Here is a 23,963-nt window from a genome sequence, read left to right as displayed (position 1 = left end):
TTTTGTTGTTTGTTTTACTAAATAAACTGGCTTCTCCCCCATTTTTCCGGTTTTTTCCTCTAGGCTTCCCCATTTTTAATCCTGCCCTAAGCTCACTAACTTTTGTAACTCATTCACACAACGAAGCTGTTACCCCTTCATGGTTACCATGGTTTTTTACAGTGCTCTGCTTGCTAGATGAACCAATGATTTCTACATTAATTTGGTTTTCCTCTGCCCTGCTCAGGCCTTCCTATGTCGGTGCCTCTCCCATCAGTCACCCTCAAATCAGCAAGAGCTCCTACCCAGCTCAGGTCACCTCTGCTCTTGCTTGTCATCGCACTGGACTAGACTCTGCTTCTTTACTGTGCTCACCCGTAGCTCCAGTTCCTCAGCCGTCTTCTTGGCATTTGCTTGTTCAACAGCTAGTAAGCCAGCAGCCCGAGTTGCCTCTTGTCGCTCTCTCCCATCACTGCTATTGACTAGGCTGGAGTGGGAGGCATGTGAACAAAGAAGGGGCCATGGTGGAAAGCACATCTGGGGGTCCTTGCCAGAGGGCAGGTCTTCTGCAGGTGCCTGCTTTGGCAGCAGCCTCTGGAAGGCCACACGTATTGGTAGTAAGAAAACCAAGAGAGCCAGGAGCGGCACTCAGGCCTGAATCTGAGACAGGGACCTGGCTATGGAGTTCGCCCAGGGGTGTTTCTCCATTCCTTCCTTCGGCTTCTCCCGGCCCCTCCAGGAAATTCTCGGCCAGCGCACGGCTTGGTTACAGTTCTCTGGCCCACCTTCCCTGACCCAGCTCTGCATTTGCTGGGGCAGGAGGAGGGGGAAGTGCCCTGGCAGCGGCAGCTCCAAATTCTGGTCATTGCCATTTTCTTCTGGCTTCAAACGCTCCTGATTTCAAGCACTTCTGGTTTCAGCCAGAGCTCCGTGAGCGACTGGCAGTTCTCCTGGGGGAGCTCATGAAGGCACCATCAAGCCCTGTCTTTGCATCTTCCTCCAGGAGATCTCCCTGTCCCCTTCCTCGCCTCCCCGTAGCGATACTGTCGTGATACTTTTGGGTCTCCAAACTGAGCAGTGGCCAGGGCAGGGAAGCCCTCGATCTGCTGGGATGTGCCCTGGCCTCCACCATTCTGTGGCTTTAGGGTCCTTCCACAAAGAGGGCTGCGATCTTCTCCCTTCAGGGTCTGGGGACTGCAGTGTCTTGAGGAACTCCTACAATTGGAAAAACCTCACACTCCATGGAGCAGCATCAGTCAGAACCTCCTTGGCCCCAGTTGCAGAAGGATCTTCCCAATGAGGCAGCCACATACCAACGTTGTCACATTTTTGGCATTGGGATAAGACTTCCGTCCGTCCGTCCATCTGTCCTTCCTTCCATGTGACAACAGAGACCAGAAAGCCTTGCCCAGAGAATTCTCCTGAGATGAGCATGATGTTCTTGTGCCTTTGCCAGGCCTCTGCTGCTACTGGACCAAATAAATATGCAGCCTCTTCAACTCAGTCTTGACATGATTTCTGGGAGGGGCAGATGGTTACTGTATTTTTGTAAGAATTTGTGGGCTGCAGGCTGTTCCAGAGAAGGAAAGACAAGCATGTTCAATTCTCAGTGGTTTTTATTTTTATAAATCGGTGGGGCGGGGTGGACGGTGGCTGTGTGACTGAAATCAGAGACCCCAAGGAAGGAAGGAAGGAAGGAAGGAAGGAAGGAAGGAAGGAAGGAAGGAAGGAAGGAAGGAAGGGGGACAGGCAGACAGGCAGACAGGCAGACAGGTTTACTGTATTGTTTTCTGATTTTGCAGACTGCATATAGCAAAGCGCACATGAGTGCGGAGGAAGCGCTGGACCTATATTTCCAGAGTGACTCAGAGAGCGATGGCTTTGTGTCTGGAGATGAGGAGGGTGCCCCCTATGTGGGCAGCTGCTCTGAACAAGAAGACTTTGTTCCATCTGAGCAATCCTCTTCATCCTCAACAGATGAGGAGCAGCCGGCAGAAATGGCTCTGCGCACCCGCGCAGGAGATACAGCCAGCAGTGGTGCGACGGGACGAAGATGTGGTCGAAAGGGTGGGCAGTACGCAGATCGTTTGGCGTCCTTTTCGCCCGATCCTGCCCAGGGTGAACACCATGGCGGTGCCACCATCTTGAAAGGCAGGAATGGAAGGACCTGGCACACAGCTCCACAGCCGGTCCACCGAAGGATAGCCAGGGACATCTTGCGCGAATATCCGGGGCCAAAGAGGGCTGCCAAGAAAGACACCATTTCAGAGACCTTCGAGCTGCTGCTCACAGAACCCATTCTTTGCCTCCTGATCTATGAGACGAACAGAGAGGCGGAACGTGTCACGCGAGAATGGAACCAGAGCAACCCCACCAAAATACGTCACTGGAAGTACCTCGATGTGACCGAGCTGAAGGCGTACATCGGGCTGTTGCTTCTGGCAGGCTTGTACCGTGGGCATCATGAAACGTTGGAGGAGCTTTGGGATTCAGTTTCTGGGCGCACCTTTTTCAGAGCAACGATGAGTCTTAGAAGGTTCTCGGACATCACGCGGTTCCTGAGGTTTGACAACAAGGCGACCAGGGACTCTCGCAGAGCTTCGGACAAGCTCGCCGCCTTTCGGGATGTCTGGGCCATGTTTGTGGAGCAGCTGTCGAAGTGGTACACGCCCGGGGCAGACCTCACCGTGGACGAGCAGCTGGTGGAGTTCAGGGGACGCTGCCCCTTCAAGCAGTACATACCAAACAAGCCCGGGAAGTACGGCATCAAAGTGTGGTGGTGTTGCGATGCCGGGACAGCCTATCCTCTCATGGGAGAGGTCTACCTGGGCAAGCGGCCAGGGGCGCCCCGGGAAGCCCAGCTCGGCTTCAGCGTGGTGACCAGAGTGGTGGAGCCCTATTTCCACACAGGCAGGAATGTAGTAGGAAGCACCTTCTTCACGAGCATCGAACTGGCGGAAGAACTGATCAGCAAGGATTTGACGTACGTGGGCACACTGAAGCGGAATAAACCCTACATCCCGCCCGAGATGCAGCCGCATCCGTGCCGAAAACCGCTGTCCTCGCTGTTCGCTTTCGACGGCGACTATACCTTGGTGTCGTACGTTCCCAAGAAAGGGAAGGCGGTCCTGCTGCTTTCCTCAATGCATCATGCCACCAAGGTGCACGGGGAGTTCAAGAAGCCCGACATCCTGTCCCATTACAACGCCACCAAAAGCGGGGTCCATACCCTGGACCACCTCGTGCGGAACTACACCTGCAAGCGCAAGATCAACAGGTGGCCCATGGTGCTTTTTTTCAACATGCTGGATGTGGCTGCCCTGGCCAGCTACGTGCTTTGGGTGCACACGCACCCGCAGTGGGAGAACCGCGTGCCGCGCCAGAGGCGGCGCCTCTTCATCACAGCCCTCGGGAAGGAGCTGATCCGCCTGGAGGTGCAGCGGAGGATGGAAGACACGCCCAACCTCAGCGCGAGCATCCGGTCCGCCGCGCACGCCCTGGGCTGTGTGCAGCAGCCCGTGCCTCCGCCCGTGCAGCCCTCCGTGTCGAAGGGACGCTGTCACTTCTGTGCTCGAGCCGTGGATAAGAAAACCACCAGATGGTGCAGCAGCTGCGGGAAGTTCGTGTGTAAAGAGCACTGCATCACTAAGGTGAAGTGCTGTTTGTGTCAGTAGGCTGGCACAAGCCGTGGGTGCTCCTAGGAGATGGCCGCCTTTCCAGAGACGGTTCTGTGCATGGGGTGCTTAGACGACCCCCAAGGCGAATAACGGTAGGATTCAAAAATTACGTGTGTGTTTGTTCCCTAATTCATGCCAATTTGTGTTGGTGTCCGGCATCTTGGGTCGGGAAGCGGTGGCTGCGTTCACACATAACACTAAACCATGCCACATGGTTACTTCACGACTTGGCATCTCACCTTGTGTCCTGGGTCCAGACAGGCATGTGGGTTCCATACATGAGTGGTCTCCACCCTCCTCCATCTTTCCTCCCAAGGCAGCTGATATCCCATCAGCCTCCACAGCTCAAAATCAATCCCAGGGTGCCCTGCTCCTGCCTGTATCACCTGCCTCTCCCTCATCGGCCCTGCTCTCCCCTGGGCATGGCCTCACCCAGCTGCCCTTTGAGGGGAGGGAGGTTGCCTTGTTGCTCTAGAGTCGCACTGGAGTCGCACTGCGGCTGCTTTGCTCTGGGCCGATGTGCAAGCAGATCCTCCTGCACACCCGCCTCTCCCCTTCCTCGGCTGCACGTGGGCCCAAGCCCCCGCCCCGTGCGTTGGACCTGCACACTCTGGAAGGGCCGGCCTCCCCCCGCAGCCACACACCCACAGGGCCTCAGCGTAGGCTCCCGTGCCAGGAACGGAGGTGGCGCATCCTGCTAGGAAGTTTCCTGCATGCATGCAAATGGGCATCATTTGCCCTGGAAAGCGCTTTGCTTGGCAGCTGGGAATATGTTTCTGCTGCAGCCGAGGCGCAGGGGACTGCGGGACTCGCTGGCAGTCCTGAGGAGCGTCTGTTGCAAGCCGAGGTTCCTCCTCCGAGCAGCAAACGCCACAGTCTGTTTTCCTTGCAAAACCTTTCTTGCTGCCAAGCACAACTTGCCCAGAATATGGGAACTCTCCTTAGGAGCATGCCTGGTCTCCATCCTTGCAGGAGGAGCTTTCTGAAGGCGGGCACGTCTGCTCTCCACACGCCGCTCATTCACTTGGGCCTCCTGCCTCTGCTGACGGCTCGCCATGGGGCGGATGGGGGGTGGTCCTGAGAATGCCTCCTCCTCTGAGGGCCCTCCCACTGCCTGTACATCTTGGTCATTCCCAGAAACTGCCTGGCTTGGAGAAGCATCCGGCCTTGTCGTGACCACTGCTGCCTCCTCCATCTCAGAGCCTTGGCCTGGCCGTCCACCACAATCCCACTAATCTGGCTCACTTTCCAGTCCCAGATCATCTGGGATTGCAGCCAGCCATCCGTGGGAACTGTTCCCCAGGACCGCCGTTCTTCTTACTCCCAACCATCAGGGGCAAGGCAGGAGTGTGGCGGAAGGCAGGAGACAGTGGGCTTTCCGGAACGAATGCCCCGATGCCTGTGCGCTCCTCTTGCGGAGGCAGCTGCCACCGGAGGGGAGCGCTGGGCACAGGAGTAGACCACACTGGGGCAGTTTCCGGGACCTGCTTGAGCAACCTGCAGTGAGCAGACAGAAGTGCCAGGTGCAGCCGTCCCCGAGGCTGCTGCTGCTGCTGCTGCCATCAGGACCCCAAAGCAACAGGTGAAGGCAGGGCACGGAAGAAAGGAATACAGGGCAGCCAATCAGGCTGCAAGTCACCAGTTGCTAGGCAGACCTGGACAGCCGGAGCATCTCTTGCCGCTACTGCTACTCTTTGTGCAGGACTCTGTGGAAGAAACATGGAAACTGCACTGAAGCAGGTTTCTGGCTTCACATGCAAAACCAAGCCATGGGGAAACGCGGACACCTCAGTGCAGAGCATTGTTTCTCTGCGTGGTTTCAAGGGGACCACCCTTACCTCATTTCACCATGGTTGCTGGGTTCAGACGTAACGGTGAGCCACACCGCCCCAGTTTCCAGAGTCACCGTGTCTGAACGCAGCCAGTGTCTTTCTTGTTTCCAACTGAGTTGTTTAAAAAAGATGTCTGAAGATACAGAGAGTCCGCATGCAAAACCCAAGTCCAGGTGAGGACAGAGGCTGCCCTGTATGCAGAGACGGGGAGTGAATGTACATGCCGGACAAACATTGCCCTTTATAGGGTGGTGAGTTTTCTGCATTTGCATTTTTCTTAGTATTTCATTTGGAGGAAAACAAAATAAAGCCCAACAGTATGGTGGGATGTGCCATACCCCCAAATGTATCGTCATTCAGGCTGGGGCCTTAAAATACCTCAAATAGGTGGTAGTTGGGTGTTTCTGGATGCGTAAGGAGGGCTTAAGCCAGAAAGTCTGGGGAAGTTTATCCAGGATAGTAAAGGGTCCCCAGACCTGTTTTGTGCCTTACTGCCATCCAGATGCTCTGTGGGTACAAATAGGTTACTGTCTTTTTCTCTTCTAGTTCTAATGTGGTGCAGTGGTTAAGAGCGTGGGACTGGGACTCAGACGATCTGGGTTCTAGTCCCCGCTCAGCCATGGAGTCAACTGGTGACTTTGGGCCAGTCACAGACTCTCAGCCCAACCTACCTCAAAGGGTTGTTGTTGTGGGGATAAGATGGAGGAGGAGATGTAAGCTGCCTTGAGCCCTTTGTAGGAAAAAGGCAGGCTATAAATTGAAGAAAAAAAATGTCACTTGTTAAAAAATACTGCTAAAGACACAAGAGCAAGTCTGATGTTGACATCCAAACATGCTTGCACCAACAAAACATTTTGCTTCCTTGAGGTTTTCTACCCACGTCCTCCTTCATCTTTTGTGGAGTGCAGCTCACACTAAATAAGCGATTCAACCGAGAACCAGTTGACCCGTGCATTAGAATCCATCGGGATGCAGGTTCCCCTGGAACTCAGCCACACTTCCAGGCTGCAGATGGGTTGGACCAAGGGTTCCAATGTTGTGGCCCACAACTCCCATTATCCACGATGCCTGCAAGGGCTGATAATGAGTTATGGGCCAAAAGACCTAACAGGGGCCCAAGTTACTCACTGTACCAGAGGATACAGTATGTTTAAATATTGTATGTTTTTTAGCCTCATTGTATTTCTAATATAGGTTTTGTTTACTAAAAGAAATCGTCTTGTTATGAATGTTTATAGGTATGTTGTAAGACTGATCTTTTTTTCCTACAAGCTTGGTATGACTAGTGGATTTCTTGTTATAGGTATGTTGTAATGCTGATATTGTTTTGATACAACTTTAGTACGTTAGTAGATTTCTTTTTCCTGTTGATTAATCTGTAGGCTATACTAGTGATCGTTGGTTTGATATTGTTGTGTAGTTTTCTCTCAGCTGCTTTCAGCAGATAATAAATGTTGATTGAAAATGCAAAGAAATATTCTCCCAGTTCAAAACCACTGCAGTCCCAGCTCCAGATTTATCAAGCCTGTGGGCAAGACCCTCTGAAAAGGGTTTTATTATATTTATATCCCACCTTTTTTCCTTCTCTGTCTCAATTTCCTGCGGGGAGGAAGTGTCCCGGCCACTACCCAGGAAACCACCAGAAAGTGACACCAGCCCTAGAAAGGAGCCCGTGTCCATGTACTTTCTCAGGGAGGTGCCTGGAAAGACCCAAGAGCAGCCCCCTCCGCCTGCCTCCGGGGCCACAGCACAGAGGTCCTGATCCCCGCTAGGGCAAGATGGTCACACCAAGCACAAGGGACACACAGGACCTCTGGGCAGCCCCACTCCAAGCTTTTATAGCCCCCAGAAAAAATGGAGGCCTGCTATTGCCCAAGTGCACCAGTTCAACGCCAGTGGTGGCACCGTCCCTTCCTGAATTGCCTCATGACCACCCCGTCACCCGAGAGCAAGCCCAACACTGCATCCCCACCCTCAGCTCCTCCACTGGAAAGGTTTGGGGGACTTTTCTTCCCAAGGCCCATCAGCAGAGAGCTTCCCAACCTTAAAAGTGGTAGTTTTGCAGCCATGCAGTCTTGAGTTCGTGGGGAAATCGCTTTCGAAACAACACAACCAAGCACCTAAGTACAAAGAGTTTATTTGGGTGGGTAGAGGGTGACATAAGCAGGAAAAACCTGGGAAGGCAATAAACACACACATACACAGGATTCCAAATAAAAATCAAAGTCAGCCCAACTTAAGTAGTCACTTCAGCTACTTCAGTCAGGTCTTGAGCTTAGGCTGAGTCTCCTGCAGAGAGGCTGGTCCAGGACAGACAGTGCCCATACTGCTGCTAGTGGCTGGATGGAGTCCCTGAGGCAGTCGGTGAGAGCTTGGGGGGCCTCCGGGGGACGGTGGAGGGCAGGAAGGCCTGGAGGAGTGTTGTCCGTGGGGTCGCGATGGGTAGGGGGGCGACTTCGCGACTAGCAACAACAACAAAAGGGAGTTCTAGCAGGACTGAGCTTATTTTTATGGAGGTCTCAGCTCAGTAAAAGCCAGCCCCTTAGCAGAGACTGATGGCCATTCTGTCCAATAACAGGACAGCATCCATTTCTATTGTCAGCAAATCAAGAAATGTCTAGTAGTTGGGCCTGCCTTCTTAATGAAAGCAACTTCCATCTCCAGGGCCCAAGGTGGCTGCAACCAGCAATCCATCCAAGAAAGGGATATGGTTTTTGTGGTTTGGAGGGCATAGAAGAGGGATAAGGATAGATGCAACCATTCCTGTTGCGCAGTAAAATGCCCATTGAGACTAGACAGCACTAGAGGCAGGACTGTGCCACAGAACCAAACATCTGATATAGAAATATCATGCAGCCCTGCCAGGCCTGTACCACTTCAGAATGCAGATGTGCTCAAGAGCACTGACATTAAAAAAAAATAATCCATGCACATATTTATATCAAAATTCTACTGTGCTTTTCTTCATTCTAAAATAAACCCAAGACAGCTATCAAACTCCCTCTGCATTCATAAAATGTTGAGGGTGTTCAAGGAAAGATTGGACAACCACATGTTGGGGATTACATGAACAGAGCCGGGGGTCAGACTAGATGGCCCGGGAAGTCCTTTCTGACACACTTTGTTTCTAACATACAATGACATGCTAGTGAAAGAGCGTGGCCAGAAGGGGGTTTTATCCTGACCTTCTGACCCCTCAAATCCACCATCTGCTTACAACAGCAAAACAAGAACCTGGTGGAGCAAAGGCTGGTTGTAGTATTTATACTTCCACCCTCAGGCAAATTAAAAAAGGAAGTTTGGAGTGGAGCGGTGATGGAGTGGAAAACATCTGTCAGAGCCATCCACCCTGTGGGGTGATGAAGGGATCCCCACAGAGAAGGTTCCTCCAGCCCAGAGCAAACGGGCTTCTGCATTCACCCAAGGTGTTTTTGAAAATACCTTTGTTTCATTCAAGGCCTTTACAATTAACTAGGAATGACTCACAAAATAGTTTGCGAGAGCATCCCTCACCAGGCTTCCCTCCTGAGCATCTTCTGGGGATGTGGGGAATTCCAAGTGTCCCTCGGGGGTCTGGTCCCACACACCCTCCTGGGACCAAGGTCCGTCAACCAAAGCATGTCCCCGATTCTCACATATGTTGTGAAGCACAACAGAGCCAATCACTACGGGGATAATGTTCTCTTCGGCAACCTCCAAGCGGGTGGCGAGGCACCTCCACCGTCCCTTCAACCGCCCAAAGGCCTCTTCGGCCACCTTCTTGCAGTCACTCAGGCGGGAGTTGAAACATTCCTTCTGAGGGCTGAGGTTCTCAGTATAGGGTTTCATGAGCCACTTCTTTAAGGGATAGGACCCATCACCCAAGATCAGTGGGGGAATCTCTACACCACCGAGGGTCATCATAGGATTCCCGGGCACAAACAACCCTTGGTCCATCGCCTCACACAGGGCCAAGTTTCTGAAGAAGGACGTATCCTTGTCTTTACCACACCAGCTAAGTTCAATGTCAACAAAGCGTCCCTTGTGGTCCACCGTGCCTTGCATGGACATCGGGAAAAATCCTTTCTGGCTGACGCTGGTTCCCTTTCGAACTGTGCAGATGATGGGTATGTGGGTCCTGTCTATGACCCCCACGCAGCTAGGAAAGCCCATTTTTGCAAATCCGGCCATGACCTTCAAACGGCAAAAGTATGAAATTAGACCATGTCCTAAGTGGACATCATTCTCTACATAAGTGATTGTTTTTAAACCATGTTCTTAAGAACTCTAGCTTTCCTTCGAAAGCCTGTAAGGAGCGAAAGGACAGCCTAAATGCCATATTAACTCTTCCTGGGTCTGTTGATTTGCTGCTTCCCAACTTCACTGACTCCATGCAGCCACAGTTCAGACTGAGACCACCTGGAGATGAAGGGAAATGCAAAAACAGCAATACCTACCCAGTATATTTCTATACTGCCCTTAGCCAAAGCTCTCTGGGAGATTCACAACATTTAAGTCACCCAGCCAACCCTACTCAGCTTCCAAGGAATCAGGATCTGGCACTTTTACCCATCACTGCTTTTATGCATTATTTTATTTGAATCGTTGTTCATAGTAAACTGAAAAGCTCTCACTGAGGTGGTTCTCTCGAGTGTAGACCACACGTGTGCGCGCATGTTACACAACTGAATATGCCTCCAACACAAAAGACTCCTAGTGAAGTAGCATCTCGGGGAAATGAAGGCCCAGATTCCCCCGAGAAGATCGCTTTCTACAAGCAGGGATTAATTTTTTTAATGAAGGACGATCACGTCAGCCCCCACTCGCAGTCCAAAGGCATAACTCTCCCACCTCCTTATTTCCCACTGCCTTCCCTCACGCCCATCTGCAACGGTTTCCTTGCCATGTGGGAAAGATGGGCTGCTGACACCTGCCAGGAAAAGCAATAGGTTTCCTGCATCAAGAATGAGCAGAAGGCAGATCACCGGGGGGGGGGGGGGGCTCTCACCCCTTCTTTAAAAATTCTCACAGATTACGCGTAGCGGTGCCAGGCAAGCCTTTCCAGCACAGCTGGAATAAACCCTTTCGCGCAAAGGGCTTTTGGGGCTGCATTCAGAGCTACGCTCAGAGAAAGTGTTTGCTCGTAGGGGATAAGGCAATGATCATCCGCTAAGTCCTGATGAAGACCTCCACGGAGGGAGGTGAAAAGAAAAGCATGGCAGTGCCACCAGCCCTATTAAGGGCACAAGCCGCCAGACTCCACGCAACCACAGGGCAGGTTAGCATCCCAGTGCCGCCCTCAGAAATGCACTCCAAGTCGAGAGCTGGGATTCAGACCACGGAGTGCCGTCTCTCACAACCAGTGCGGTTCTTTCAATGCGGGTTGCTGCTCTGAACTTGCAAGTGCGACTTTGGGAGCCCAGGGGGTGGGGTAGGCAAGGGGAGATGGAGGGATCCCGGCAGTCCCTCAGCCAAGCAGGGTCAAAAGATGTGGACAGCTGAAATCAGCTATTTATATCTTTTATAGGGCAGTGAACGTGCTAAAGCAACGTTGTCACTTTGCTCCCCTCAACAGGATGCCTGTGATTCTTTTGAATGCAAAGGGTTAAAGGCAACCACATTGCATGGCACCTTAACATACAGTATCTTTCCGTGTATAAGATGATACTTTTTCTTTAAAATATTTACTTCGAAATGGAGGGGCATTTTATACACGGGGGCAGAGAGGAGAATTGTGGCCAGCTGGGGGGCGGGGGAGACTGGCGCAATCGTGAGTGTGCTGGAGGGGGCGCAGCAAGCGCGGCAACAGCTTGCGCTCTTGGAGATGGGTAAGAAAAGTGGGGGGCATCCTATATATGGGGACATCTTATAGACGGAAAAATACGGTATATTAAGAAAGAAACCCCTCTGCTCTCCCCATTCCTCCTTCCTTGTGTGTCGTGTCCTTTCAGACTGCAAGGGTTATCTTGTTCAACTGCTCATACACAAACCACCGCGGGAGTGTATCAGGCTGAAGAGCTGGCATAACAATCCTCCAAATAAATATTAACGCATTAACCACGGGGAAAATGGCCTGAGACCACCACCAACACCAGTACCTTGTCGGGGTTTTCGAGGGCCACCACTTTCTTGAAGAGAAGCTTCTCAATGGCCAGGCACACCTCGATGAAGACCTCTCCGACGGTGGACCGGCCGACCCCAAAGTGGGTGGCCACGGACCGGTAGCATTCCGTGGTCGCCAGCTTCCAGAGGGCGATGCCCACCCGCTTCTCGACGCTCAGCGGTGCCCGCATGGAGGTGGTCTGCCGCTGCAGCTCCGGCCGCAGCTCCTCACACAGCTCCAGGAAGGTGTCCTTGGTCATGCGGAAGTTCTGCAGCCACTGGCTGGGCTCCCAGGTTTCCAGCACGACCCTCTCCCACCAGTCCCGGCTGATCTGTCGGGACCAGAAGCGATGGGGCCCGGCGTTGAGCTCTTCCACCATCAGCCTGGTTTCACTGTCGGGGCAAATATCGGGGAGGAGCTGGTGCAGTAAGGAGATGTGATTCGCCATAACACGGCGCATGGTGCGCCGGGCACGGGCAGCGAGGCCCCCGCGGTGCAGGTGGAGGCGGACCAGGTTGTGGGTTGCCAGGATCACAAGAACGATGGCCTCAAGGTTCTCCATCGTGGGCAGCAGTGCAAGGAAATCCCTACGGGATAGTTGTTGTGTGTGTGTTTATTACAGATAATGCAGCACATATATTTCACATTAGATAATATTAATAATGCCTATTAAATATTATTTAGTAGAAGTAATAGCAAATGTCTTATAATAGAAGTTTTAAAATTTACCTATTTTAAATACGCTTTTAAAAGGAAGATAAAGTGGGGAAAAGCTATGGCTCACCCTCAAATCTTTAGGCACCTTTCACAGTGCTGGTGAACGAAACCCACACAGATACCGGGTTTTACAAACAGGGAAGGCGCTCGCCCGCGAAGGGGTTCGTCTCCTGCTTCCTCGGTTCCTATGCCTGCTTCCAGCGGCCTCCGCTCCGCGCCGAGCGTTACCAGGCGCCCGTCCCGAGAAGGCGGCGGAGATCCGGCGGCCTCGCCGCACGGAGCCGCCCAGGCTTCTGCAAGGCGCCGCGGGGCCCTCGGAGGCGGCGCGCTCGCAGCGGCTCGCGAGCATCCGGCCGTTGCAAATGGCTCCTTCTGCACCGACGCGCCCTTCTCCTCCCCGGTGAAGCGCTTCTGAAAAGCAGAAGAGAAGCGCGTCGCTACCGTGCCTGGCCCAGTCGGGCCCGGGAGCGTGAGGGTTAAAGAGAGCCGCTCCCGCGAAGGTGCTTCTCATTTCAGGTGGGCGAGGCGGGATATGAATTGCGGGATCCGTGACGCCCTTCCTGCGGGTTCTCTTAACTTTGAGGGACGGAGGCGGCTCTTGCAAGCCTGCCTGTTGGCAGTGAATAAGCAATTGCGGGGATCCCATCCCCTGCTGCCTGGGATGATGGGAATTGCAGTGCAACGCCGGGAAGACGCCGGAGCGGGGAGGGTGCGCTGTGCAGTTAGCCGAGTGCCGTTGAGCAACTGACTTAGATCAGCCTTCCCCAGGCTGACATTGGCCGGGTGAGCTGGACTACAACTTTCCCCACCTCCCGCTAGCAGGGGATGGGAGCTCTGGAACCCAGATGTAGATGTAGGCAGCCTTTACAGCCAAAAAGAAGGTTTGCAACTTCTTGCTGGCTGGGGACGATGGGAGTTGTGGCCCCACACTCCTCGAGGGTACTACACTGACGGAACTGCGGAAAGCTAGCTGTGGGAAAGGTTAAAACCACCGAGTTCCGTTCTGATTCCTTGAGTGGCCAGTATTTGTGACCTAGAGGAAGGCACACTCTGACCACCAAAGGGCTGCAGTTCTCATGGTTTCCTTACAACACTTCGCGTTCCCAATTAAAGCTAATAAAAGCGCTAATACATGATGGAGGCTTGGTAAGTCTCAGATGGGAATTTATTTCAGAGATGTGGAGTCACTGCAGAGAAAGTTCCTCTCATATGTGGTCAGCCACTTAAATGCTCTCACAGGTGGGCAAAGAAAAGAGCCTCACTTGCTGATCTTAAAGTGGGCAGGCTGCAATGAGTAAAGATGGTCCTTGCAATGGTAAAAGGCTTTGGATCACTGGGAGGAAAGATCCTGGTCTTTTAAAGGGTGTATGACAGACAGGAATCAACTATGGAGATCTACTGTGAAGAGAGACAGACTTCCCCAGGATTAATTTTTGAACTGGCACTTACCCCAGCTGAACCTCAATACAGCAACTTTTCCCAACTGGCTTTCAACTCTCAGCATTCCTGACAATTTGCTATGCTCACTGAGGTTGATAGGAATTGAAATCCAAAATGTCTGACAATGGGGGAAAACTGCCATTCGTAATGTCAGGGCATATCCCAGCAAAACCTCTGCTGCGGGGCAGGCAAGCATCCTTCCACAAAAACCTCAAGGGAAGCGTTTGCTCGGGAGGAAGCCCTGATGAACTTGGTGGGACTTAATCCCTGAGTTTTCCACTACCTGATGTCCTCTGGTTGAAGAAGAGGACTTGCCAGTGTGCAACAAGACTTTGGGGCGATTTGGGGAGCAGAAGGCGAGCTCGTGTAAAAGTACTGCAACAAAGCGGAGCCTGTTGAGGTCCCACGTGCACCCATCATCCCTGAGCCGCAAAGATCTCTCCCCGGACCCGGAAGTAAAGGTCTTGCCTTGCATGATCTCTCTCTGCTGCAAATAGACTAGAGACTCCACTTTCCATCTTTACAACTAGCCCTTGCCGGGAAAACTTCAGCTTCTTCAGTTCCCGGGAAAAGAGAACCTGCAAAGATCAGATTCTCAGCCAGCAGAGGGAGTGGGACGGTGCCAAGCTTTACAGAGGGAGATGAGTTAAAGTGGACTAATTAACATGTCATAATACAGGGAGCGATCAGCTGAAAATTTGGGGAAATGGGGTGCGGGAGAGGCCCCCTCCCTGGGCGTACGTCAGTCCTTTCTAACCTTTAAGATGCATGCAGGAGCTCTGCCGTTTTTATCCTGTATGTGGCTACTCAGAAATCAGCCCAAACTGAGTGCATCGAGCGAGCGACCCTCCGCCGCTGCCCGGCTCCCTAGCACTGGTTGGAGGCCGCTGGGAGTTGTAGTTTGGCATATCTAGAGAGCACCAGGTGGGGGACACGAGACACTCTTATCTAGGAATCACCCCGGTTCTGTGCAGAGGATCGCGCCGTTAAGCCGTGAGAGAGGATGGCTGGTGATGGGAAAAGAGCAGCGTTTGGGGGCGCCCAGCAATGTCTTTCTCCCAAACTTTACAACAGTTCTGAGGGACAATCCTGGTGCCTTCCCGTTCCTTTGGATTCAAGCTCCCACCAGGCTCAGCCAGTATGGCCAATGGCGTGGGATTATGGGAACTGTAGTTTATCATTACTGCTAGCAATAACTTTCCAGCTCGTGAAGTTTCTCTTTGTCCCCTTCCTGCAAATCATGTGGGTTTCCTGCACGAATCTGCTTGGCCAACGTATGAACAGGTTTCCTGTCTGGCCCAGCTGGGCTCTTCTTCCATTCTTATGAGCACACAGGTCGCTGCTTGGGACATGCCGTGGCAAGAGGGGGACTTCAGTGCCGAGGGAAGCGTCCCGGGTTCTCCTGTGGTTCTTCCAGCTGCAGAAACGCAGGGCCCTGTGCAGGTTCTGATGGGGGGGGGGCAAGGAAGGGGAGGGCCCTCCTGAGCCCACACAACATCTCCCTGCCAGTCTGCCTACCACTGGGAGGAGGCCAGGTGGAGCCCCCCGGTGGGGGGAGGGCCTGCTCTGCAGGAATCACATCAGCCCTGGAAAGGTGGTTGGGCACCTCACCAACTCGGGCATGATGCACCACCTGCGGAAGCAGCACAAGCTGGTGCTGCTGCAAGGGAAGGGGGGCAGAGCGAGGCCGGGTGCCCTGCCCTCCCTGTCAGCTCTGGGGAGCAAAGCGAAAGGCAAGCGCGGCAGGAAGGAGAAAGAAAGCCAGAAGGCCCCGTCTCGACGCAGCTGCCTGCCCCCGGCCTCTGAGTTGCAGCGTAGACGATTCTGGCAAGGCACACAGCCCTTGCCAGTGCCAGGTTGCCAGGGATGGGTGGAAGGCAATGGTGCCATCAGGGTCAGACTTTGGGGCAAAGGCCCAGGCACCCGTTCAGCAGAAGGAACAGGAGGGCCCCCAGATCGCAGGTCTGGCTGGCTGCAAGTTGAAAAAACAAAGTTGTGGACCTCTACCGTCTGGTGCCCACTCTGAGGAAAACCGCAAGGCCAGAGTTTGAAAGCAGCTGCTGGAACACTGCTTGAAGGCGTAGCTGGCCAGAGCAGAGAGTCCCGCTGGGCCCTTTGCCACAGAGCAGCCAGAGCGAATTGCATCTCCTTCTGCACTCACAGATGGACAGCCTTGGGGAGGCAGCAGCAGCAGCCTCCAGAACGGGTCTTGCCGCTGATGGGAGCCCTGCAGGATTGGAGCATTGGCCACAGGGTGGGGCGGGTGCAAATAAACAGTCATCTGGGGTTCCCTGGGGGCAGCCCCAGGAAAGAGCAGCAGTGGGTTGCTGCGGCATTGGGGTGCCCTAGGCCAGGGGCAGGCAAGCCAGGGCCTTCCCGATGGCCTCCCTTCCGAAGTGTTTCCAGTGATGCTGCAAGGATTTGGGGACCTCGGGAACTGATGCCTTGTGTTGCTTTTCCTCACTTCTCTCCCCAGTCCTTTTGCTGTTTGGTGATGGTGACTGCAGCCAAGAAATTAAAAGACACTTGCTCCCGGGGAGGAAAGCTATGGCAAATCTAGACACCATACAAAAAAGCAGAGACATCACCCTGCCGACAAAAGTGCGTATAGTCAAGGCTATGGTTTTCCCAGTTGCAATGTATGGCTGTGAAAGTTGGACCATAAGGAAGGCTGAGCACCTAAGGATTGAGGCCTTTGAATTGTGGTGCTGGAGGAGACTCCTCCGAGTCCCTTGGACTGCAAGGCGATCAAACCGGTCAGTCCTAGAGGAGATCAACCCTGACTGCTCTTTAGAAGGACAGATAGTGAAGATGAAACTCAAATACTTTGGCCACCTAATGAGAAGGAAAGACTCCCTGGAGAAGAGCCTAATGCTGGGAACAACTGATGGCAAAAGGAGAAGGGGACGGCAGAGGATGAGGTGGCTGGATGGAGTCACTGGGGCAGTTGGTGTGAGCTTAGGGGAACTCCAGGGGATGGTGGAGGACAGGAGAGCCTGGAGGAGAGTTGTCCATGGGGTCACGATGGGTCAGATGCAACTTCGCAACTAACAACATGGTTTTTAGCTTGTAGGCTTGAGGACATGCACTTATTGGTTTTTGTTAGCCGCTCTGGGTGCCTTCTGGGCCAAAGAGTGATATAAAATGCTATAGAAAAGTAATTCCTGCTGTCTTGCATGGGTTGTCCTGGACTTTGCTGCAAGGGAAAAAACTTTGCAGTAGTTTTCTAGGATGCTCGTTCTGTAATTTAACAAAACAACACATAAAGCAATTCTTTCAATAGTATTTATTTAGAAATACTTGTCGGCAGTCTTTCAATACCAAACTTCTACCAAGGTGGGGTACAAGAAGGCACAAAATTATACAGGACAGTTCCAATACCAGAATATAGTACATAATATTTTGCTAATTTCTGTTCCCTTATGCAGGACGTGCTCCAACGGAGCAAAGCTCAGGGAACCAAGGTTCAATTTGGATGCCAGGAAGCACTTCCTGCCAGTTAGGACCCCGAGGGTGTGGAATGGGCTTCCACGAGAGGTCGTTGAGGCCCCATCGGTTGGGGTGTTCAAGGATAGGCTGGGCGTGCACATGGTGGGCATGTTGTGAGCAGAGCCGGCTGGTGCCGGGGGTCAGACTAGATGGCTCAGGAGGCCCCTTCTGACTCGCTCAGTTTCTGTGTTTCTACGTACTTTCTACGTACTATGTACTACGTACTTTTATCAACATGCACAGAACAACCAAGATCTTTTCTGTTTTAGAGCTATATTTTACTTCATTTGAATTGCTTGACAGGGCCGAGCTCTCACAAATGAAATAACAGTACATTACACGGGTTGTGTAAATGCACAGTAGGCTCAGCAAAATAAATGCATGAGAAAACTGCTTTAGATGTCATGGTGATCATTTCTATTAAGGAACTGTGCTAGTAAAAAGATACATTTGGAAGGCCCTCCATGGGGGCCAAGTGAATGTCAGTTGCAAGGGTGTTCCATAAATGTGGGGCCAACACCAAAAAGGCCCTGTCTCATGCGCTCACCAACCTAACCAATCCAAAGAGGCTGCCTATTATGAGTATCCTGTGGCAGAGGAAAGAAGCCACCGCATTTCTCCCACCGTGCAAAGATGTAGATGGCGGACTTGGGACGCTGAAGCATTTTGCCTCAGATTACAAGGGCAGGAGACAGAGTTGCTGCCAGGATCCTGTAGAACCTTTCTCCGTCCTTCTCCCCATCCCAGAGTCGCCACCTCCAAAGTCACTCTTAAAACCTCAGAGTTGCATTTGGTGTGGTCTGCCCTCCCCCCCCCCATCAACTGCAAGGGCGCTCCCAGGTCAGCATCTCAGCCGTCACCCTGGAACAGGTTTCCAAGCTCAGAGATAGGCATCCAAAAAGTCCTATAGCTGTTCAGACTCCATTTAGTGGCCACATGACTGTGCTGCCCACTGGTGGATACACAAGCAGGAAGGCAGGGCAGGAGTTACCTGGTTCCAGACTGCCCAGGCCTTAAAAGTTAATAGAAATCACTTGAAAGTACATTTATTTATTATTTATTTAAAACTTTTCTAGACCATCCTTTGGTCTCAGGACGGCTTAACAATAAGACAATACAAAATAAAACACAACGTGCTAATGAAATTTCCAACTAGCAATAAAACCCCAATTAAAACAATCAAATCTTAAAACATTGGGAAAATAAAAAGATTTTAGTCTGGCACTGAAAAGAACACATTTCGTGACAGCACTAGGCAAATCTCTCTGGGGAGCACAATTGCGGTGCCACTGCAGAGAAGGCCCTTCTCTGCTGCATCACTGTTACTCAGTATGGAAAGTAGTTTGCAGAACAGGTTTATACCAAAACAGGTGCTGTGATCAGATCTTCAGATGGTTGTTTGTGTTACTTCAGTTGTAAGGCACATGGTCAACAATTCTCTCCTTCCAGCTGCTTCTGCATTCCTGACATGTTAGAACAGAAACAAAACAGTTTGCCATCATCTTTTTTAACCCAAACCAAAACAAACCACGAACATGTGCAGTTTTGCATTTTAAACTCACTCCTGCAGCCCTGATTCCCCCATCCTCTGTCACTTTCTGGTCCTCACTGGGGCTGCACTACGGGGCCCTGGTCCCAAAGGTCAAGCCTTCCTGCACCGCTGTTTGCAATTGACCGGCTTTGCATAGCCATTATTGTTAAACAGGACCTGCAGCTCCAGGCGCAGATTAGATTCCGAGGAAAGGAACAGGTAGCTTTGAAATCAACTGCCCCCCAGGCCCCAAGGCTTCGGTGCTTCTCTCCCGCCCCCGCTTGCAATTTCCAGTCTTTCCGTCACCCCGGGACTGAGTCTCTGCCCCAGAGCACACGCCCCTTCAAGGCCTCGCCTCTCCCGGCGGGCTGGAGACTGCGCCGCCCCCTCGGCCGCGGCGGGGGAGCAGCCGCTCCGCCCCGCAAATCTCGGCAAAGCTGCGGAGGAAATTCATAAGTCCGATTCCCACCAGGCGGGGAAGGGGAGGGACAGGACACCGGAAGTGGCTTCAGGGGCGCCCCGCGCATCATTTCCGGTGACCGAGTAGCGCCCATACAGAGGCAAGAGTCCTCCCAGTTTGTGGTTGTTCCTTTCTAGGACTGAAGAGCTGACCTTTGTGCGTTTAACCCGTTGGGGGGAAGGGGAGAGCGAGCGAGCGAGCTGTACTTGGTTTATCGCATGTGCATTTCTGTCTGGTAGTATTGGACACTGATTCAACACCCTTAATTAATTAATTAATTAATTATGTTTGTATGCCGTCCTTTGGCAGAGCCTCAGGACGGCTTACACAAATGAAATACAAATATCTAACATAACATAAATTAACGACCAACTCTGGCTGCAATTAAGATATGATAAAATTCAATATTAAAACTTATTAAACTATTAATTAAATAAAAAGGTTTTAACATGGCGCCGATAAACATATGACGACGGTGCCAGGTGGACCTCTCCGGGGAGCGCATTCCACAGACGGAATAGAGCACATTCCATTAATTTGATATTCTCCAGACTCGAATTAATTCTTGACAGTAGTTACCTAAACTCCATTGTGGACCCACTTGAGTCTTTGCATGTTTTATGTTAAATACAAACCCTATTCTTGTTTAGACCTTCAAAGTCTTCATTTTTTATCTCAAGTCATTTTTTGAGGTAACATAATACAAGACCTTACATGGCTTTGAGAGAAGTGGAACCAGCCTTTTTTTTGTGTAAGTTTTATTCTTAATAAACCTAACAAGAAAAAGAAACTAAAAAAAAATCAATCATCAAAAACATCAGACCTATTGGGTCAGCCCCCCCCCCCCATTTTCTTCTTTTTATGTTAAACAATAAACATATTTAAATCTATGCATAGTCCCCTTTCTCTAGCCAATGATAAAAAGAGTCCCAGGTTTGATAGAAGTCTGTATCTTCTTTCTCCTTCAGAGACAAAGTCAATCTGTCCATTTCAGCACAGTCCAAGATTTTTTTAGAATCAGTTCATCAGTAGGTGGCTCTTCACTCTTCCAGTGTTGGGCAAATGCAATCCTCGCCGCAGTAGTTACATGTAGAGTCAAACACATTGCTTGTTGACCAACATCATCAGGTACAATGCCTAATAAAAAAACTTATGGTTTAAATGTTAGAGGTTTTTGTAACATCTCCTCAAGCCATTTGTGTATTTTAATTCAATACTTTTTTGCCTTACCACATGTCCACCACAAATGATAAAAAAGTACCTGATTTGTGTTTACATTTCCAACATCCATTTGACATGTTTAGAAACATCTTAGCTAACCTATTTGGCGACAGATACCATCTATAAAACATTTTATACAGGTTTTCTTTGTATGAAGTTGCTAATGTTACTTTAATATTTCTTTCCCACAGCTTTTGCCATTTCTCTAACTCAATATTATATCCCAAATTTTGTGCCCACGTTATCATAGTTTCCTTAACCTGTTTGTCTTCCATTCTCCTATCCAGTAAGAAATTATACAATCTTTTAATCATTTTCTCATCTGATTTAAGAATCACATGGTCAAATGCTGTTAACTCCTTATAAAAGCCCCACATTCTACAGCCTTTAGTATATCTCAATTGCATTTGAACCTTGTGCCACCAAGAAATATTAATTCCTTGTTCTTGTATTACTTGATTCAATTTCAATCCTCCATCATTATCCAAAATATCATCATATCTCACAATCGTATCAAAATTCAATGCATTTGGATATACAAGAGCTTCCATAGGTGAAAGCCACCTTGGTAATTTAGTATACAATTTTATCTTCAACTTTTCCCACACCGACATGATTTCCTAATATAATGATTTAAGAAACAACCATGTACCTTACACTTTTCATACCACATATAAACATGCCAACCCATTTGCAAATCATGCCCTTCAGGATACAAGACACTTTTATTTCTTAAAGTTATCCATTCTTTTAGCCACGTTAAAACAGAAGCTTGATAATACAACATCCAGTCAGGAAGACCAAAACCCCCATTCCCTTTAGCCTCCTGAAGCATTTTTAATTTAATCCTTGGTTTCTTCTTTTTCCATATAAATCTCGAATTTGGGTATTTAAATCGACAAAGAATTTTTATCAATTTTTATGGGAATCATTTGAAATAAAAACAAACTCTTTGGTAATATATTCATTTTGACTAGAGCTAGTCTTTCCAGCAAGGATAATTGCAAATTAGTCCATTTTTCCAAGTCACTCATAATTTCCTTAAATAGTTTATCATAATTATCTTCTTTCAATGTAGTACACTTAGCTGTAAGGAAAATTCCCAAGTACTTAACCTTTTTAACAATTTGAAGATCTACTTGTTCCACCAGAATTTTTCTCTGCTGCAATGTAAGACTTTACTAACAATCTCGTCTTATCTCTGTTTATTTTCATCCCAGTAACATCGCCATATTCTTCAACCCTTTGTATAAGTTTAGACATTGTTAGCAAGGGTTCCTCAATTATAAAAACCAAGTCGTCTGCAACTTACAGCTTTCATCTCTAATTCTAGTGCCTTTAATATACATATCATCTGATATTTCTATTTAACACTTCTAAGATAAGTATACGCAGCAGTGGTGATAAAGGACATCCTTGTCTTGTGCCCTTTTGTATGTCTACAGTATTTGTAAATTCTCCTTTAATTATAATCCTAGCAGACTGTTTTTGATAGATGCTTAATATCGCATTAATAAATTTTTCACCATGTTGCTTCATAAATTGCCAATTGACATTGTCAAAGGCCTTCTGTGTGCCCATGAATAATAATGCCATTGATTTTTCAGAATGTACCTCATAATACTCTAAAATGTCCAAGATGATTCTCATGTTATTCCTCATTTGTCTTTTAGGTAAAAAGCCATTTTGGTCTGGATGTATGAAGTCTGTTAAATACTTCTTTAGTCTTTCTGCCATTACAGAGGCAAAAGTTTTGTAATCCACATTTCATAGTGATCTAGGTCTATAGTTCTGGATCTGTGTCAAGTCCGTGTCTTCTTTCGGTATTAATGTAATATCTGCCTCTGTCCAGGTATTTGGTATTTTAGCATCTGGCAATGCTGCGTTACATATACCCTTAAAAGGCATTGACAGGATTCCTTCAAAGGTTTTGTAGAACTCTGCTGTGGAACCAGCCATTTTTCAGGAGCATTCCCAACAGTTCCAACCACGTTCAAGTCAGACATATTTTACAAAAGAAACACCTTCTGTCTCCCAGGGGAAAAGAACGAACAGACCCCCTTCCTTCACATGGCTGCAGGAATGTAACCTCCACGGGAGCTGTGCACAGGCGTGGCCTCACCTGACAAAAAGGTGGAACTTGTCCACTTCTTCGTATTAACCTACGGGCTCGTCCAACTAGTGCCACTGAGTCCATTTGCTAGTCTGCCTCATGAAGACTGTCTCCTGTTATCCCTGACTGGGTTTGCTGATGGTGACTATCTGTTCCCTGTTGGTTTCTAGAACCATCTTTTGCTTCCTGGTCTGGGAACGTTTTTATTGTGGCCCCTTCTAGTAACGTGTCACTGTCGTCCGTTTGCTCCAGTTTTGTGACCTGAAAAGTCTTCTCCTCGTCCTCCTTCACTCTTCCATCACCTGCTGGAACAAATGGAGAATTGCATGAATTATCTCATGGGTATCAATGAGGAATTTTTTCGCGACTTGGAACCTTGCAACAAAACCTCGTAATGCGGGGTGCTTCCATTCAGGGTTCCAGTCTCTCCACTCGACCCTCTCCCTATTTTTCTGCCCCCCGGCATCCCCAGCCAGCCAGCCTTCCACGCTCACCAAGCCCACTTGGTCTGTTTTGCTTTCTCATCATCCATGGAGGGGGTTTGGATCCTGCCCTCTCCCACAATGCACTGCACTTGTTAATTTCTCCACAGATCGGTGGTGCTTTCTGTCATTTCTGTCATTCCAAGGGAATTTTAGAGTAGCTTCTCAGCATGAGCTAGGAAATGACAAACCTAGATAATGATCCTCTTTCCCTTTCTAAAAATCTGTGTCTTTGCTCCCTTTTCCCTCTCTAGCCATTGCGTTTCACTTCTCTTCACACCAGTTGCCACTTCTGTCCTCTCTCTCAGCATTCTGCACCACTGAGCTGTTCAATGAGCTCTTTGTGTGAGGGCTTGTCCACCCAGGAGTTGTTTCCCTCAAGATTTTTTAAAGCAAAACCAGCAGCTCCCTCTCTCACGTACGGATGGATGGTGCATTTGGGCCCCAACACCGTGTGTTTGGTTTCAAGAGGAACATGTTCTTCATAATCTGCCTCACAGTCACGTATTGGACTGGTTTGAACTGAGTACATTTTGTAGCGAGGTTTTATAAATAAGGTATAAATTCTCTCTAAGATTAGGTTCTACTTATTCCAAAATATACTTGCAGTACAAGTGTGAAGTGAGCAGACTAAATGAATGATTTCATAGCATGTGATTAGTGTTTATGGCGCCAGGTAAAGACCCTTTTATTTAAACATCATTTTAATTGTTAAAATATATGATCTGGCCAGGGCAACTTCTTCTCCCTTCTCTTTCCTCCTCCTATATTTTTTATTTACTTATTTTATACTGTTAATTTTAATTTTATATGATTGTATCTCAGTGTATTTTTTGTATTTTTGTATTTATTGGTAATTTATTATATTCTATTGTATTTCAATGTATCTTATTGTGTTGTATGCCGCCCCTTGCCGAAGCCTCGGGGCGGCTTACAACAC

General features: G+C 49.7%; 2 protein-coding genes across 3 annotated transcripts in view; both read right to left on the bottom strand.

Annotated features, from left to right (window-relative positions):
* Positions 1-7,609: 7,609 nt before the first annotated feature.
* On the bottom strand, positions 7,610-12,531 carry LOC123019654 (protein ALP1-like). Its single transcript, XM_044422702.1, has 3 exons — positions 12,355-12,531; positions 11,566-12,157; positions 7,610-9,661 (listed from the first exon to the last, which is right to left on the bottom strand). Exons 2-3 carry the CDS (start codon positions 12,130-12,132, stop codon positions 8,960-8,962), a joined length of 1,269 nt encoding a protein of 422 aa, XP_044278637.1. The 5' UTR covers positions 12,133-12,157; positions 12,355-12,531; the 3' UTR covers positions 7,610-8,959.
* A 9,663-nt stretch (positions 12,532-22,194) lies between these two features.
* Positions 22,195-23,963, bottom strand: part of LOC123019653 — an 11,923-nt gene continuing 10,154 nt past the window's right edge. The window contains exon 5 of one of the 2 annotated variants that reach the window (XM_044422700.1): positions 22,195-22,846. In XM_044422700.1, coding sequence (XP_044278635.1) covers positions 22,629-22,846 — 218 coding nt within the window. In that variant the 3' untranslated portion in view covers positions 22,195-22,628. The remainder of the gene's footprint in view (positions 22,847-23,963) is intronic. The other variant, XM_044422701.1, reaches the window with a different exon arrangement.

Source organism: Varanus komodoensis, unplaced genomic scaffold (assembly GCF_004798865.1).
Source record: "Varanus komodoensis strain SLA01 unplaced genomic scaffold, ASM479886v1 scaffold133, whole genome shotgun sequence".
Taxonomy (NCBI): domain Eukaryota; kingdom Metazoa; phylum Chordata; class Lepidosauria; order Squamata; family Varanidae; genus Varanus; species Varanus komodoensis.
The sequence above is the reverse complement of the archived record's forward strand: the minus strand, read 5'-3'. Positions and strand labels throughout refer to the sequence as shown.